Source organism: Battus philenor, unplaced genomic scaffold (assembly GCF_028537555.1).
Source record: "Battus philenor isolate CCGP_79_NKW_IND1 unplaced genomic scaffold, ilBatPhil1.0.hap1 SCAF_10, whole genome shotgun sequence".
Classification (NCBI taxonomy): Eukaryota; Metazoa; Arthropoda; class Insecta; order Lepidoptera; family Papilionidae; genus Battus; species Battus philenor.
Genome location: NW_027181662.1, coordinates 7,122,477 through 7,136,142, shown reverse-complemented (window position 1 = coordinate 7,136,142; position 13,666 = coordinate 7,122,477). Strand labels below are relative to the sequence as shown.

Here is a 13,666-nt window from a genome sequence, read left to right as displayed (position 1 = left end):
ATTACATTTAAATACCTACATAATTATTGTAGAACAGTTTTTAAGATTTCTGCTATAAACAGTAAATTCAAAAGTACACTCTATTACACATTAATCCTTTTTTCCGGGGAGAAAAACTTAATTACGTACCTAATTTATAACATTTTGGTATGCGTTAATACGAATTTCGTAATGGTTGCTTAACCGGCGATTTTTAGTGTACCTCATACAACGACATTTATTGACTATCAAGAGAGAAGACAATGTGTTGACCGTTAATTGATACTTAGCTAAGTGGTCCATAATAGTGCGGCAGTTTGATTTCCTTACGAAGCTACGTTTTCTTATGGATTTCGCGAGAGTGCACATAAGTATTAGCAGTAGAAATATAGATTTTGTTGATTGCTTTTGTTAACATTTGCAATAATTCCAGAGTTTCACAAAGCTCCGAGCAATCATCGCACCTGTTTTTGCCGCATAATAATTTTTACGAATTGAATTTTGCGAATAACGGTATTGGTGATACAAACTATACAGGACCAATTAGCATTTTTAAAACCACGGTCTTAAGATCCTGAGGAAAGTCACTAAAGATCTGTGTATATAAACGAATTTATTTAGTCAAAATTAACTCTACCAAGACAATTCACTCTTAACGTCTAATGCCCAAGCATTTTATGTCTTGGCAATTGTCAAAGTATCAGCTTCATAGGAATCGATTTGTATAGTGAGGCGTAGTTCTGAAATTAAGGTAGGCTAAAAAGTTCGATATTGCTGAATGGTTAAACGGTTATTCACTCTCCCAAAAAAAGAAAGGACATAGATTTTTAAATCACAAGTCAAGTTCCGCAACTTTGGTTCACAAAACCTAGATTCTAGTTTAAACCCTATGCGTTAATTTAATACTTTTTATCACAGGAAGTCGTTTTACCCCATAATTTGAATCTCACGATAAGATAGGGGTTAACAAAATCTCAAAGAGCAATTATGGTCTATCATTCTAAAGCATTTCTGAAGCGTTCATTTAATCACCTTTGAGGATAAGCCTTGTTTTCACGGCTTTCTTTGAAATTGTTTTAATCATTGAAATTGAGATAACAACTTGTTAATCACATTTATTGTATGATTAGATAAAAGAGTTGTGATTGAATCGGAAAATGTCATTAGAACAACTTGTACGTAGTTATGTTAATATTAAATTTACATGTTTACGTACAAATAATGTTTTACAAAGAGGCGATACGGTTTAAGATTTTGATTTATGGTTTGGTTTGGGTTTGTTATTTAACAGAATCAGAAGGTTAAATCATTTCATTTTCTTTATACTTTGATACTCGTTGTACATTGCTGAAATTGAATATAAATTTTAGGTGCTTTATCAAGAATAGTAGGAGGTTATAGAGCACCAAAAGAATTTGGTAGATTTCATGCCTCACTTCAAAATTTGACTGGGCACCATGTATGTGGCAGTGCAGTTATTTCGCGAAATCATTTGTTAACTGCTGCGCATTGTGTTAACAGGTGAGAAATATTTAATTTATAATTTAAAAGCATTTTTGTAACCTTAGTTTGCTTTTTTTTAATACGAGTAAATCAATATGCTATAGATATCCCTTTGCAATAAGCGTAAACGTTGATACCTTTTCTCAGCAATACATTTCAACATTACATTAATGTAAGAAGCGATGGGCCCGTATAAAATTTTTTATTCTTACTTTAGGGTCTACTTTACCATTTTGTGCATTTTCTTAATTGTTACTATACTATATTTGTCGGAGAGACAAACCCCAAAAACTTTCGAAATTTTTGAAAAAACCTTGTAATTTTTTTACATATCTATACAATTTTTGAAATGTGGTTTCTCAATGCTTGCTTCATTGGCAAGCTCAATTTGATGTCCACCTGTGGACGTCCTTTGACTACCATGATGATGTTGACGCGTACTAAGCGCAGTCTGTTTTATTTCATAAGCATTATGTTTAGTTTGGTTTTAACAAAAGGGAAATTAAAAAAACTCGTATTATCTGTCCGACGCATATATTATAAGCTGTTTACTTAGTGATCATTGTGACTAACTTTTTTAAACGTTGTAGAGTTAAGCCACGGTTTATTAAAGTGATAGTGGGAACAACTGATTTAGACAAAGGAGGCAAACAATATAGAGTTAAAAGCATTCATATCCATCGCAGATATAACTCTACTCGACGAACAAATGACATAGCTATAATGAAGATTAGAGGATCGTTTGATTTGAACTATGTTAGCATTTTGAGACTTCCAAAATGCCGCCTAAAGGAAAACGATCCCATTATACTTTCTGGTTTTGGAGCAAATGAGGTAGATTATTATTTTGTTTAAATATTTAAATCCTTTTTTTTATATCAGCCTTCTATACCTACCTGTATACCTCATACCTCCAGTTTTGGGTAGTTACGGTTGACGCCTATGTAACGGATGATGTCATCCTATGTCGTACATATCCTTCCTTCATAGCGAACGCTTCACGCTATACTCTTTTATCTTTTTCCACTATTAGAGAGGTGCGTTGTAAGAAGTTTCTTACTTCGCAATACATATACTATTCTATGTCAACGTTTCCTTTTTGACTTTCCTCCTTTTTAAACACATCACACTCAAACTATGTACTAAACGATATACTAAAGTCAAGTACCACACAATTCACAAACCGCTTCGCTTTCGGGGACAGCCAATTCTGCCCCTACCTCTGCCCACAGCGAGGGCGTTCCGAAACAGGACCCGTTTCTCACCGTCGATCACCTAGTGTTCTTCGCTTTCGTTTCACAACGTATACTCATTCTCATTAGACTATACACACACACGCGTATTGTGCCAACTTGTTCGTTTATCTAGCAATATCGGGCTAGTTTTATTTTATTAACTTCGTGGACCTTTCAGTTTCGATAAAGCTGCAAAAGCCTCCGGGATAGCAGTAGGCAATATACTATATCGCCTTTTCTGGTCCCAGGGTATTTGTGAGGTAGGGAGCAAGAACTTTGTCTTCCGGCAACGTATCCAACCCATCCTAAATTAAGCCTTACGTGCTTTTAAATTATTACTATTGACCAAAAATATAACTAACAAAAATTAATATTTTCAGGCATTTGGGGTTTCTAGTCGTGAAATGTACGCATTGAACTTAACAGTATTTTCGCAGAAAACTTGTCGTTATGCAATGCGCTATTCTAAAAAAGTGGTGGACAGCATGTTTTGCACTTTTACAAAGATCGGAGAAGGAACGTGTCATGTATGTCGTTTATGTATACACTTAATAATTTATGTCTCTATAATCTTAAGTATTGTAAAATTATTATATCTATAAACACGTTGAGTGACCTAATATTAGACAATCATGATGACGAAGATACATGATTACATTATCTTAACATGAAGCATCTTAGCTTGTATTGAAAAAATCTTGGACTGTAAATAAGAAAATACATCTACTTGGTAGAGTCTTTAGTGGAGAGACAACTTTAGAAGATGCCAAATGCAGGCCGCATCCGTTGAGTCCTAAAGTCGTCAAAAGTGGTTGGATGAAGGTAGCTTCCTTTCAGTCCTATTGGTAATCTACTTAGGAGTCCAACAGCACAAATTACGATAATACTCCTTATTTCTGCCCAATTGCTTTTATCTTAAAGAAATTAATTGTAGATACTTCCATAATTTCTTATCCAATACATATTTTTATTTCACTTATTTGATAAAAAAAAGTAAGTATACAATTGCGATTGTATACTCACTTTTTTGGCGAACAGACTTTAATGAAAGAAAAAAACTATTGAATATTCGATCTCTGAAGATAATAACATCATCATAGCTTTTGTCTCAACCTTTTATCGTAATCATTCCAAGTCATGGTTTGTCTACACAAAAGCGGTTTAATGTCGCAAACTTGAATTTAACATAATATTAACTTTATTTTAAATTCATTAAAAATTGTCGACAATTACAGCATCCAAAGGTTTCTCACCGCTATTTGAATTTCGTTAATAAATGTAAAGATGCGCCATAATAAAGAAATAAAACTTAAAACTTCAAAAGAAGTTCCGTAAAATAATTTTACAATTCATTTAGATATAAATTAACATTGATCTTGCCCGCTATATCTTAATACCCTTATCATGAAAAAGATGAAATCGACTTATCAAAAAAATTGTTGTCAGGGCGACTCCGGCGGCCCTTTGGTTAAGGACAATGCCATCGTTGGTTTAGTATCCTGGGGTATCCCCTGTGCTGTTGGCTTCCCTGATGTGCACACAAGAATTCATTCCTACATCAGTTGGATTCGTTCAAGAATTAGAAAGAACAAGAACTTCAGTAAAATGCAAGTAGAAACTGAAGTCAAGGTATCTTTAAGAAAATAAAATAGTTTATAACTAACCTATTATTGTAAATAAAAACAATAGCGTAATTTTATTTCATACATTTATTTCTGAACGTTAATACTTTAGACTTATCCACCTGCAAGAAAAATTACAACCAATTTGTAATCGATTAAATAAACTTGTAATTAAAATAAACTTTCGATTAATCAGAAAAATATTTTTAAATAAAAATCGTTATGTTTAAAGTGCATTTTGGAGTTTTATACAATGGCTATCACTATGAAAAAAATGGACACTAGTCGATTTAAACAAAATAGTAATAAAAAATAATACAAGAGCAATTTTGTAAGTAAGCGCAGTACCGATAACAGTAGTAGGCGCTCACAGTTGTAAATAAACATTTTTTTTTATTTTTATTATGATAACAATAGGTCTTCAGACGTGTTACAAACATTCTACACTCAATCTACTAATTAATAAATGATATTACTTGTAAAAGAACTAATGAGAAAAGTACCTTGTAATGATTGGAAATCTCTTTTAAATCCAACAAAACTGCCATCACGGGCCTACCATGAGCGCATTGAAAAGGTGTTTTGCACTGAGAGAGCGTATTTATAAGCGTCGCACATTCTGACTTGGATAATTTTTGGCCAAATTTAATAGCGTATCGGCATGCCTAAAATGTTTTCATTAATTAGGTTATATACAATGTTGTAACATGATTTATTTCTAAGCAGTTGTTTATTTAATGTCACTTCTCTATTCTATTTGATGAGGGCTTGTCAATACGTGTCCCACAGCTGCGTAACAACAAGAATTATACCTACCCACGAATATTTTAATCCGGGACACGCGCCAAAAGATGATATTGGTCTCTTTGGTTAAATACTAATCAATCTCACGTGACTTATGAATACGATGTTAGTGAATAATTATAAAATCAATTTCAATCCAAAACCACACATATTAATTAATTTAGGAAAAGTAGTTTTAATTTTTTTTGTTAATGTTTTTAGAAATTCTAAATCTAAGACACAATGCTCCCCAAAAGAGTATATATTATTATAGTGTTTGTGTAACGATTATAAAGAAATAATTGAAAAAAAAATTCCTATTAGTGTGAAGTATTTTTATGAGATAATAATGCTTTAGGAATCAATTGCTCGGTTAATGTATTTAGGATATTATATATACCACAAAAATAACCACGTCTGAGTTTGTTGTGTCCTCTTCATATTTAGTGCTCTGGTAGCTATATTTTAATGCTTTTATAGGAAGAATTTTTTTATAGGAGATCTATTTGATTCTAGTTTTTACCAAATTGATCTCTTTTGGCATTCTTCTCATGAAGTTCACAAGTGGTCACTGCAAATGATCACTGACATATAATAAATGATTACCTCACTAAAAACGAGATCCATTATTGATTTCGGATATAACAAGGTATTGCCACGGAGATATTTAATTGCTCTTATTTCTTCTAAAATTAAATCTTTTATAGATTTCAATATGACATCAGCCTGTAAAAATTTTTTAATACATGTAGCATTAATAACAAACATCAATTAAATTTTCAAAATTACACCCTATTTCAAATGTAGGAATATAAAGTTACAAAGTGAAGTTTTTCATATTGCTTAAAAATAAATATTACATATAAATATTTAGTAAAATCTTACCTCTCTACAATGTTTACCAATTAAAGCTTTTGGTATAGAAGTAATGGTTACGTCGCAGTCATTTTCGATTGCCCACTGCAATCCAAATTGTGAAAATTTATCTTTAAAATTATTCAAATAAAGAATGTTATCCTTGGATAATTTTAAGATTAATTTATCACAATTTACACTGGTCCAATGGTCGCCAACTACATAATCTGGATAAAACAAAATACAAATTGACCAATTTTTTTTCTTTAAAAAACATTACATATTATACTTAATTATAAAACCTGATAAATTTCGTTCAACTCGTATTCTTTCGTGAACGGCATGCTGATCAAACAACACCAAATGTTTCATATTATGGGAGTCGCTATATATTTCAGCTAATATAAACTTTTTGTCAACTTGACCGAAAACCTGAATCAACAAATCCAAATGTTCAATGTATATAATAAAAATAACATTCCTAAACAATAACAGTAATCTCCCTACAACATAGTAGTTTTATGTCTCTCGCGTAACAAATATTTCCTAATTATGACGCGGATATTTTCCAAGTTATATTGGTGTGATATGAGATTTATTATAACCCACATTCACACACCGTATTGAGTATGTACCATTGGAACTCATCGCATTATATAATGTATATATACGATAATAGTCTATATAAGCACAACGCGTTTTAACATAATATAGAACTAATCTACCATGTTGTAGGGTTCTACTGTATAAGTTTATGGGAGACTAACTTTAGCATTTAGAAGAGACTGCACATTGAATCTAAGAAAAGAATTGTCTTTGCTTATCTTTTCGGAACCTAAGTCATGCAAATTCGTCACTCCATTTTCATATATTTTCAAATTGTCTAATACGTTATTTGCAAAGTTGTGATATAAGTCCTAAAATAATATAAGAGAAGTTAGTATAAGGCGCTTAGATTGAACTTCATTAACGTATCTAACTTCGAGTGCTCGCTCGGGAACCTTGACGCAAACCGTTACATCACATGTATTATTACCAGATTGGAAAGCCGCCGAAATCTTACTTAGGCGGGCGCTTCATGGGGTTGATGTAATGGCCCCTAGACAATTCGGTTTTGGCTGCCAACGAGTACTAAGTATTAACGCTTTTAACATTCCAATTCAGTGGCTGAACCTAAACCTGTTCAATTGATACTGCTTAACTTAGCGGGTTACTTTGAAAGCTGTCTTACTGACGTTGCCTCGTCCGGATAATAGAGAGCTAGTATCGCAATTTTTTAAAGTTCAAGGAACGATTTTATTGTCGGTGTCGGCGACTAAAATTATCGATTTTGGATGGATAGTGAGACAAACTTAAAAAAAATGCACTTTTTTCAATTAGCATGTTCTTTTAGAATATTATGGCATTTGTGGACTTTATATTGCGCATTCGTATTGTGACAGGCCAAGGCGAGGTCGGAGAGTAGAGTAGAGTAGTAATTTAAGCCACACATCTGCAACAGCAACCTACAAACTTATATTTCTCCCGACTCGATGAGATTTATAACGTAAAAGGCTCGAGCCGAGGTTCCTGAGGTACCCTCTTAGTAAATAATCTAGATAGATTAGCTACTAAGAGGTTAAGGTTAGGTTATAAAAGCCAATAGGGTAATCAGTGGCATTCCGATACGAATATAATTCTTCAATTGAGTTAACCATTTATGCAAAATTAGACGATTGTAGTATAATAGATATCTCACATCTTCAAAATAATCGATTTCCATGTTGTAAGAACAAATATTTTTTGTCTGACAGTTTTCGAATATTGGTGACATGCCTAAAATATAAAACATTCGCTTATTACAATGAAAATATTACTTAAGTTGTCAATTTTAAGTAAACAATAATATGTTTATTTTTCCAGTAAACAGCAAAAAATTTTTAAGCACCTTTAGGCAAGAAATAGTGTCTTTTCTTTAATTTAAAATCGGTAACATTTTGATCCTTATACATCCCATTTGGAGTAATTTCCAAAACTCTTGATTGTAAAACATTTTCATCCTCATTTAAATCTTTTGATTCAATATTGTTTTTATCGCTTTTCCAATTATAATTTATATTATCTGTATTCGACTTCATGTTTTTAAACCGAAATTGATGTGATATTTCACCGGATTCATTAATTATGGAAGACAAATTTTCATGAATACCATTCTGCGATTTATCGTTTTGAAGCAAGTTAATAGTATTATCGTTAAAGCTTTTATCTTGTTCAATGTCCATATTGACCTCACATAGATTTATAGGTTGAATACTGGTAATTGTTCCCGAGTTTTTAGAATTGGAAATGAATATTACTTTTAAGTTTTCATCACTTATGTTGTTGACAGGTAGTATTTCATTATTATCGAACTCATTTATTACATTTGAAGAATTTAGACTTTCTTCAACGCTTGTGATTTTTATTCGTTTATATTCACCATTAGTAACATTTTTACTACCTTGATTTCCCGTATAATTCGAAATATTTAACGACTGGTTTGAGTTTACAATTGTATAGGTATTTTGTAATTTATTGGGTACTTTGTAACTACTTTCATTGTTTGTATTAGAATGTATCAAAGAGCAATTTACATTATTCAATGTTTGAAGATAATCGATATTATTAAAAGTGCTTGTAAACTCGATTGTATGTGAAAACTGATGAACAGAATATTGTACGTTCGATTCCAAATTTTCACGAAAATCATGTCTCTTATCATCGGTGTTGGATATTAAAAAGTAATTTGATTTATATTTATTAACAATTCCGTTTTTTAAAGTTTTCGTGTAAGTAGATTCCGCAATGTTACCTCGATTGAAATTATGTTTCGTATTTTTTGTCGTAAATTTGTCAGAATTTAGATAATTGCTTTTAGAAGCAATATTTTCTTTATTATAATTATGACTTTCAAATGTCACTCTAGGAAAAGATACATTACATGCTGAAATGTTCAACTGTTCATTATCTACATATGTAATTTTTTTATTACATTGGTAATTTGGAGTTATATATTTGCGTTGACAATATGAAGATTCTTTACTTAAACAGTTATCTATTTGACTGTTTAGAATTGTTTTGACTAAATCACGCGATCTAAGAATTCCGTTAATTTTATCTAAAACCCTAGGATCTCTCACAAATCGTTTGTCTCTGTTACACACAAGTTTATTTTTTTCTCTTTTTAATGTTGGTTTGTTGACCTTTTTTAGCTTTCTGTCGCTTTTCCTTTCATTATTGATTTGTCTTCTATTTTCTAATGACTTCAAACGGTGCTTAATTATAGGACTACCATAGCACTTTAATTGTATTGTTTGAATTTCTTTTGAATTTTTCGCCATCTTCTTTTCCACATCAGCATTGTTCTTTAATTTTGGAGTATTTTTAAGACTTTTTCTTTCTTTTATCATTAATTCTTCATCTGAAAGTGTTTGCTTTGGTATTGCGCACAAGTTGTTTTCAAGGGTTAGATCTTTAAATTGTCTCTTTTGCCTCGTTATTTTTTGAGAATCCTTCAATTTGCTACTTAATTTATTTTTGGATTTCTTTTTTATAATTTTGCCTTAAAAGGAAATGATGTACATGTATTATAAATCATTAAGTCCAATTTTGATTGATTTTCATTGAGTCCTTGATACGGTTATGCTCAGAATCTCTCGCCGAGATCTAATCAGGAATAAAAGTAAGCGACATAGCTCAGCGAATTAGCAAGTTTAAACAGCAGTAGGCAGGCCAAAAAGCATGCAACTTTAAAATTTAGAAGTCCACAGACAGGAAAGTGCAGCGTAAGACGTCCACCCCTGAGATCAACAAATGCCCATTTTAAGGTTGTTGATTAAAGTGTAGTACAAGCCTTACACAGTTATCGACGCATTTAAAGTGCCAGTGGGCAGGGCACATGGCTCGAGAAAGCGACGGTCATTGGGGCTGAAAGGTTCTTAAGTGACGACCATGAGCCGATAGACGTGGTGTGAGTTGGCCTACTACCAGGTGGATTGACGACATAGTCAATGTCAACAGAAGTCGCCGGTTGCGGCTAGAGTAAGACCATTCATTGTGGCAATAATTGGTGGAGGCCTATGCCTTGCAGTGAGTGTATAGCAGCTGATATTAAAGAATAAATAAAAATGACTATCAATCAGTGGAAGTCCCACAGCTGAAATGATGATAACAATTTTTGTAAAGTTTAATACTTGTTGGAAAAATGTTTTCATCACCTTTGATTCCTTTGCATGCTTGTAACTTAATTTTATTTTTAGACTCATTACCCAACACTTTTTCCATTATTTTCCTGACTTCTTCTCGCATATGTGAATTCTTTATACTTAGTGGTTTTACATCTATTTCTTTGATTGCAATATCACCTTTGTAAAATTTTACCAATTTTTCTAACAGTAAATAGATTTGGGTCCAATCCTTAAACTCTATAATAGTTTTTATTGATATAAAATTAATGTCATAATCAAAATTTGGACATGATATAAATATGAAGTATGGTGGAGTCACAACTACATTACTCTGCATTTTCTTTTCAATATCATAAATAAAATTCTGAAAATAATAAACCAAGAATTTATACTTTAAACTTACAGAATTTTTGTTATGGGTATCACAGAATAAGAAAGTAAACAAATATTGATGAAGAAACCTAAAACTAAACATGCCAAACCTGATTGTTATATGTTTGTATGTTAGTTAACTTTATATATTTTTTTAACTTATACTACAATTACCACAGATTAATTTAAAGGAACTTTTGTTATCTAAAACAAATTGTTTAACCAATGTATGAAATATAAGTTTAATTTAAATGCTTAGATTGTTGTACATTATATTCATTTAATGGATTTATTTAAAGTAATATTAAGTCTAATGTTTGATTATTAACAACTTATAATATAGCAAGTAAAAATGTAAAATAAGACAAAAAACTTGTATGAAATCTTAAATATTACCTTGACTCTGATATTGTCATACAATTTATTGTTTGTCATAAAATTATAATTTATAACATCATGAAGTAAACTTTTGTAAACAAACCGTCCATTCAAATAAATCCATCTGTATGTACTTATTTCTCCATTTAGCTTTCCAATATACCCTTTTGCTTTATATTCATTCTTTTCTATTTGCAGCTCTTGCAGTTCTTCTTTATTAATTTCAAACAATGATGATAGAGTTTGATACATATCCCTGTTTTTATTTATTTTAAAAATTATGTCATTCCTACAATTATCACGGAAACTTATTGAAACATTGGTATTAGCTAGAGACAGTTGTTTTAAAAATGATTTAATATTTTCCAATTCATTCAACATTTTTGTAGCTTTCTTTTTAATGGGCTGGTTATAAAGAAATCCTTTTATTTCTACCTGTAATGAAAATATGGCTGCAAATAAACTATAAGAAACCTTTGTGTTAATAGTTACTTCATTTTAAGTTTTGGAATAATCATGACAACGACAATGACATTATTTTCATGAAATCACTCTATTGAAGTATGTATACCACTTATTAATTCTTTTACACCCCTAATTTAATGTTAAAACATCATCTTTAATCAAATTATTATGAAAGAATGTTTTTCTTTACATAAATTTACATGACATATGAATTATGAATATAAATTATAAAACCTATACATTGCATCAAAAAAATCTGCTAAGATTTTTGAATACTCACAGTAGTTCCTTTTGAAGGTCTAGTAGATGTTATGTGACTATCTTGGTGATGACCTTTATAAAAGCATTTAATCCATGTTTCTTTTACTTCTTTATACCTGGTTGTTATTTTAACACTTTTGGACGACTCAATAATATTCGACAATGATTCACCGCGAAAACCGTAATAATTAGTGGTCCTTTTAAGTTCAGATGCTTCAGTAATTTTACTACTTGTGTATCTTTGTCCAAGTAGAGGTATGTCACATTCTGAGATTCCAAATCCATTGTCTACAACTTGTATGAAACTTTCTTGAATATCTATTCTAATCGCAATAGAAGTTGCACTAGCATCCAATGAATTGTACACCTGAAATTAAGATTATTACTAGAATGGTAACATTACAAATTTTATGTCGTAATTCTATTACCAGTTCTTCCACAGCTTTAGTATAACTTCTAATTTTTGCAGAAGCATTTAAAAGTAATTGAATTTTAGTTGATAGTTTTTTCAAAGTCATTGTAAACTTTTCTAGTTTTCCCGTACGATATATATGACAGGAATCTTCATTTGTTTAAACACAATAAGAACGTACCCATAATGGTTAAATATAATGTTATTGTAATAGAAGTATTTTCAAAGATTTTCACGGAATTCAAGAGTAATTATTTCTCATCCTGTTTGTATTAACTAACAATAAATATTTTACACATCTACACAAAAACGACAAAATAACAAATTCAAACACAAAGTTTACCGCCTTTTCATTACATGACCATAGAGAAACAACGTCAAATGTTAGCAGAGTTTAATTGGTACATTTTACATGTTAATATTATTTTGTGGATATATTAACCATAATAAAACGTGATAATTTTAACTTTTTTTAATGAATAATTGAAACAATAATTTATTATTTACCTTTCTGTAACCAAAGTTCCACAAACTAAAAATGTAGAAGCATAACCAAGAACTGCGTTGACACTTTTTTAAATTTACGAATGATATGCAATTTCTAATATTTGTATTTTTATGACAATGGAATTAAAAAAAAAACATGTTGAATTTGGTAACATTCTATTAGACTTTGAAAAGTCATCATATCATTAGTGAATTTAGAACAAAAATCAAATGAAATATTAAAAATTATGAACTATAATACAAATAGTTTCAAAGAAGTTAATATTACTATTACATTTTATCATGCTTTAAATTCTTAAAGATTCATATTTCAAACGTAGAAAACACGGTAGTTGGCGAATACGACATCGCGATGTCATAAAATGACGTCACGTTTTAACGCTGTTTGCTCGTTGGCATTTTTAGGCGCTTGGCCTCGACCTTTTTAATGTGACCAAGCTCAAAGGACTCTTGGCTCAAGCCCTTACATATTTCAACATCTATTCAAAGATCCGAAAGGCTGCCAAGCTTTTTCTTCGGTGCAAGCTTTATGCCATGCTCTTGATTGAGCGCAAGAGATCGTAATAGGGAGCTCAACCTGGGATGTCGTTTAAGATGTATTTAATAGTCACATTCAATAGTTCCTCAGTGGGTCTTACCGCGATTGACTGGAGCGTTTATTATAGTTGAATTATCGAAGAGAATTTCAGCAGTCAAAATTTTTACTCCCTCTCCGGAAAGTGAAAGTGTTTGGAGATGAAGCTACGAAAAAAACTCTACCGATGCTAGCATCGGTAGAGTTAGTAATAGTTGAAATCCTGCCTGAAAGTTAGTATCCATGAGAATTCGGACATTTAATGTAGAAGTAATATTACATTTTATATTTACTCAAAGTTTTGTATGAAATGGTTATAAGTCCACGTGTATATATATATATATATATAATATAGTAATCTAAATTAATAATTATTAAAATATTATATTTTTAATGATGTTGGTTAACGCTTTTATATCACTTCTTAGACGTACATAATTTTTGGGAATCATAAGATTACTACAGCTCATAAACGATAAGGAAAAATTTAGTTGAAGTTGGTGTGTCGAAGATGC

At 31.0% G+C, this 13,666-nt stretch overlaps 2 protein-coding genes across 2 annotated transcripts; one reads left to right on the top strand and one right to left on the bottom strand.

The window, feature by feature from the left end:
- The first annotated feature begins 1,143 nt into the window (after positions 1-1,143).
- LOC137924335 (chymotrypsin-1-like) lies at positions 1,144-4,489 on the top strand. The gene is made up of 5 exons (XM_068767732.1): positions 1,144-1,279; positions 1,350-1,500; positions 2,073-2,316; positions 3,098-3,244; positions 4,164-4,489. The coding sequence occupies exons 1-5, from the start codon at positions 1,165-1,167 to the stop codon at positions 4,362-4,364; spliced, it is 858 nt and encodes a 285-aa protein (XP_068623833.1). The 5' UTR covers positions 1,144-1,164; the 3' UTR covers positions 4,365-4,489.
- Positions 4,414-12,176, bottom strand: LOC137926860 (DNA mismatch repair protein Mlh3-like). The gene is made up of 12 exons (XM_068770589.1): positions 12,087-12,176; positions 11,678-12,025; positions 10,951-11,367; positions 10,213-10,546; positions 7,905-9,557; positions 7,716-7,792; positions 6,745-6,894; positions 6,280-6,409; positions 6,008-6,204; positions 5,729-5,848; positions 4,843-5,004; positions 4,414-4,461 (listed from the first exon to the last, which is right to left on the bottom strand). Exons 1-12 carry the CDS (start codon positions 12,174-12,176, stop codon positions 4,414-4,416), a joined length of 3,726 nt encoding a protein of 1,241 aa, XP_068626690.1.
- Positions 12,177-13,666: the final 1,490 nt, after the last annotated feature.

Excerpts from the sequence above, each read along its gene's own strand:
- LOC137924335 (XM_068767732.1), top strand. The coding sequence starts at position 1,165 with ATGTTAATATTAAATTTACATGTTTACGTACAAATAATGTTTTACAAA. Across the intron at positions 1,280-1,349 it reads TTATTTAACAGAATCAGAAG|GTGCTTTATCAAGAATAGTA; the intron begins GTTAAATCATTT and ends TATAAATTTTAG. Across the intron at positions 3,245-4,163 it reads TCGGAGAAGGAACGTGTCAT|GGCGACTCCGGCGGCCCTTT; the intron begins GTATGTCGTTTA and ends AATTGTTGTCAG.
- LOC137926860 (XM_068770589.1), bottom strand. The coding sequence starts at position 12,176 with ATGACTTTGAAAAAACTATCAACTAAAATTCAATTACTTTTAAATGCT. Across the intron at positions 6,895-7,715 it reads AAATCGATTATTTTGAAGAT|GACTTATATCACAACTTTGC; the intron begins GTGAGATATCTA and ends ATATTATTTTAG. Across the intron at positions 5,849-6,007 it reads TTGGTAAACATTGTAGAGAG|GCTGATGTCATATTGAAATC; the intron begins GTAAGATTTTAC and ends AAATTTTTACAG.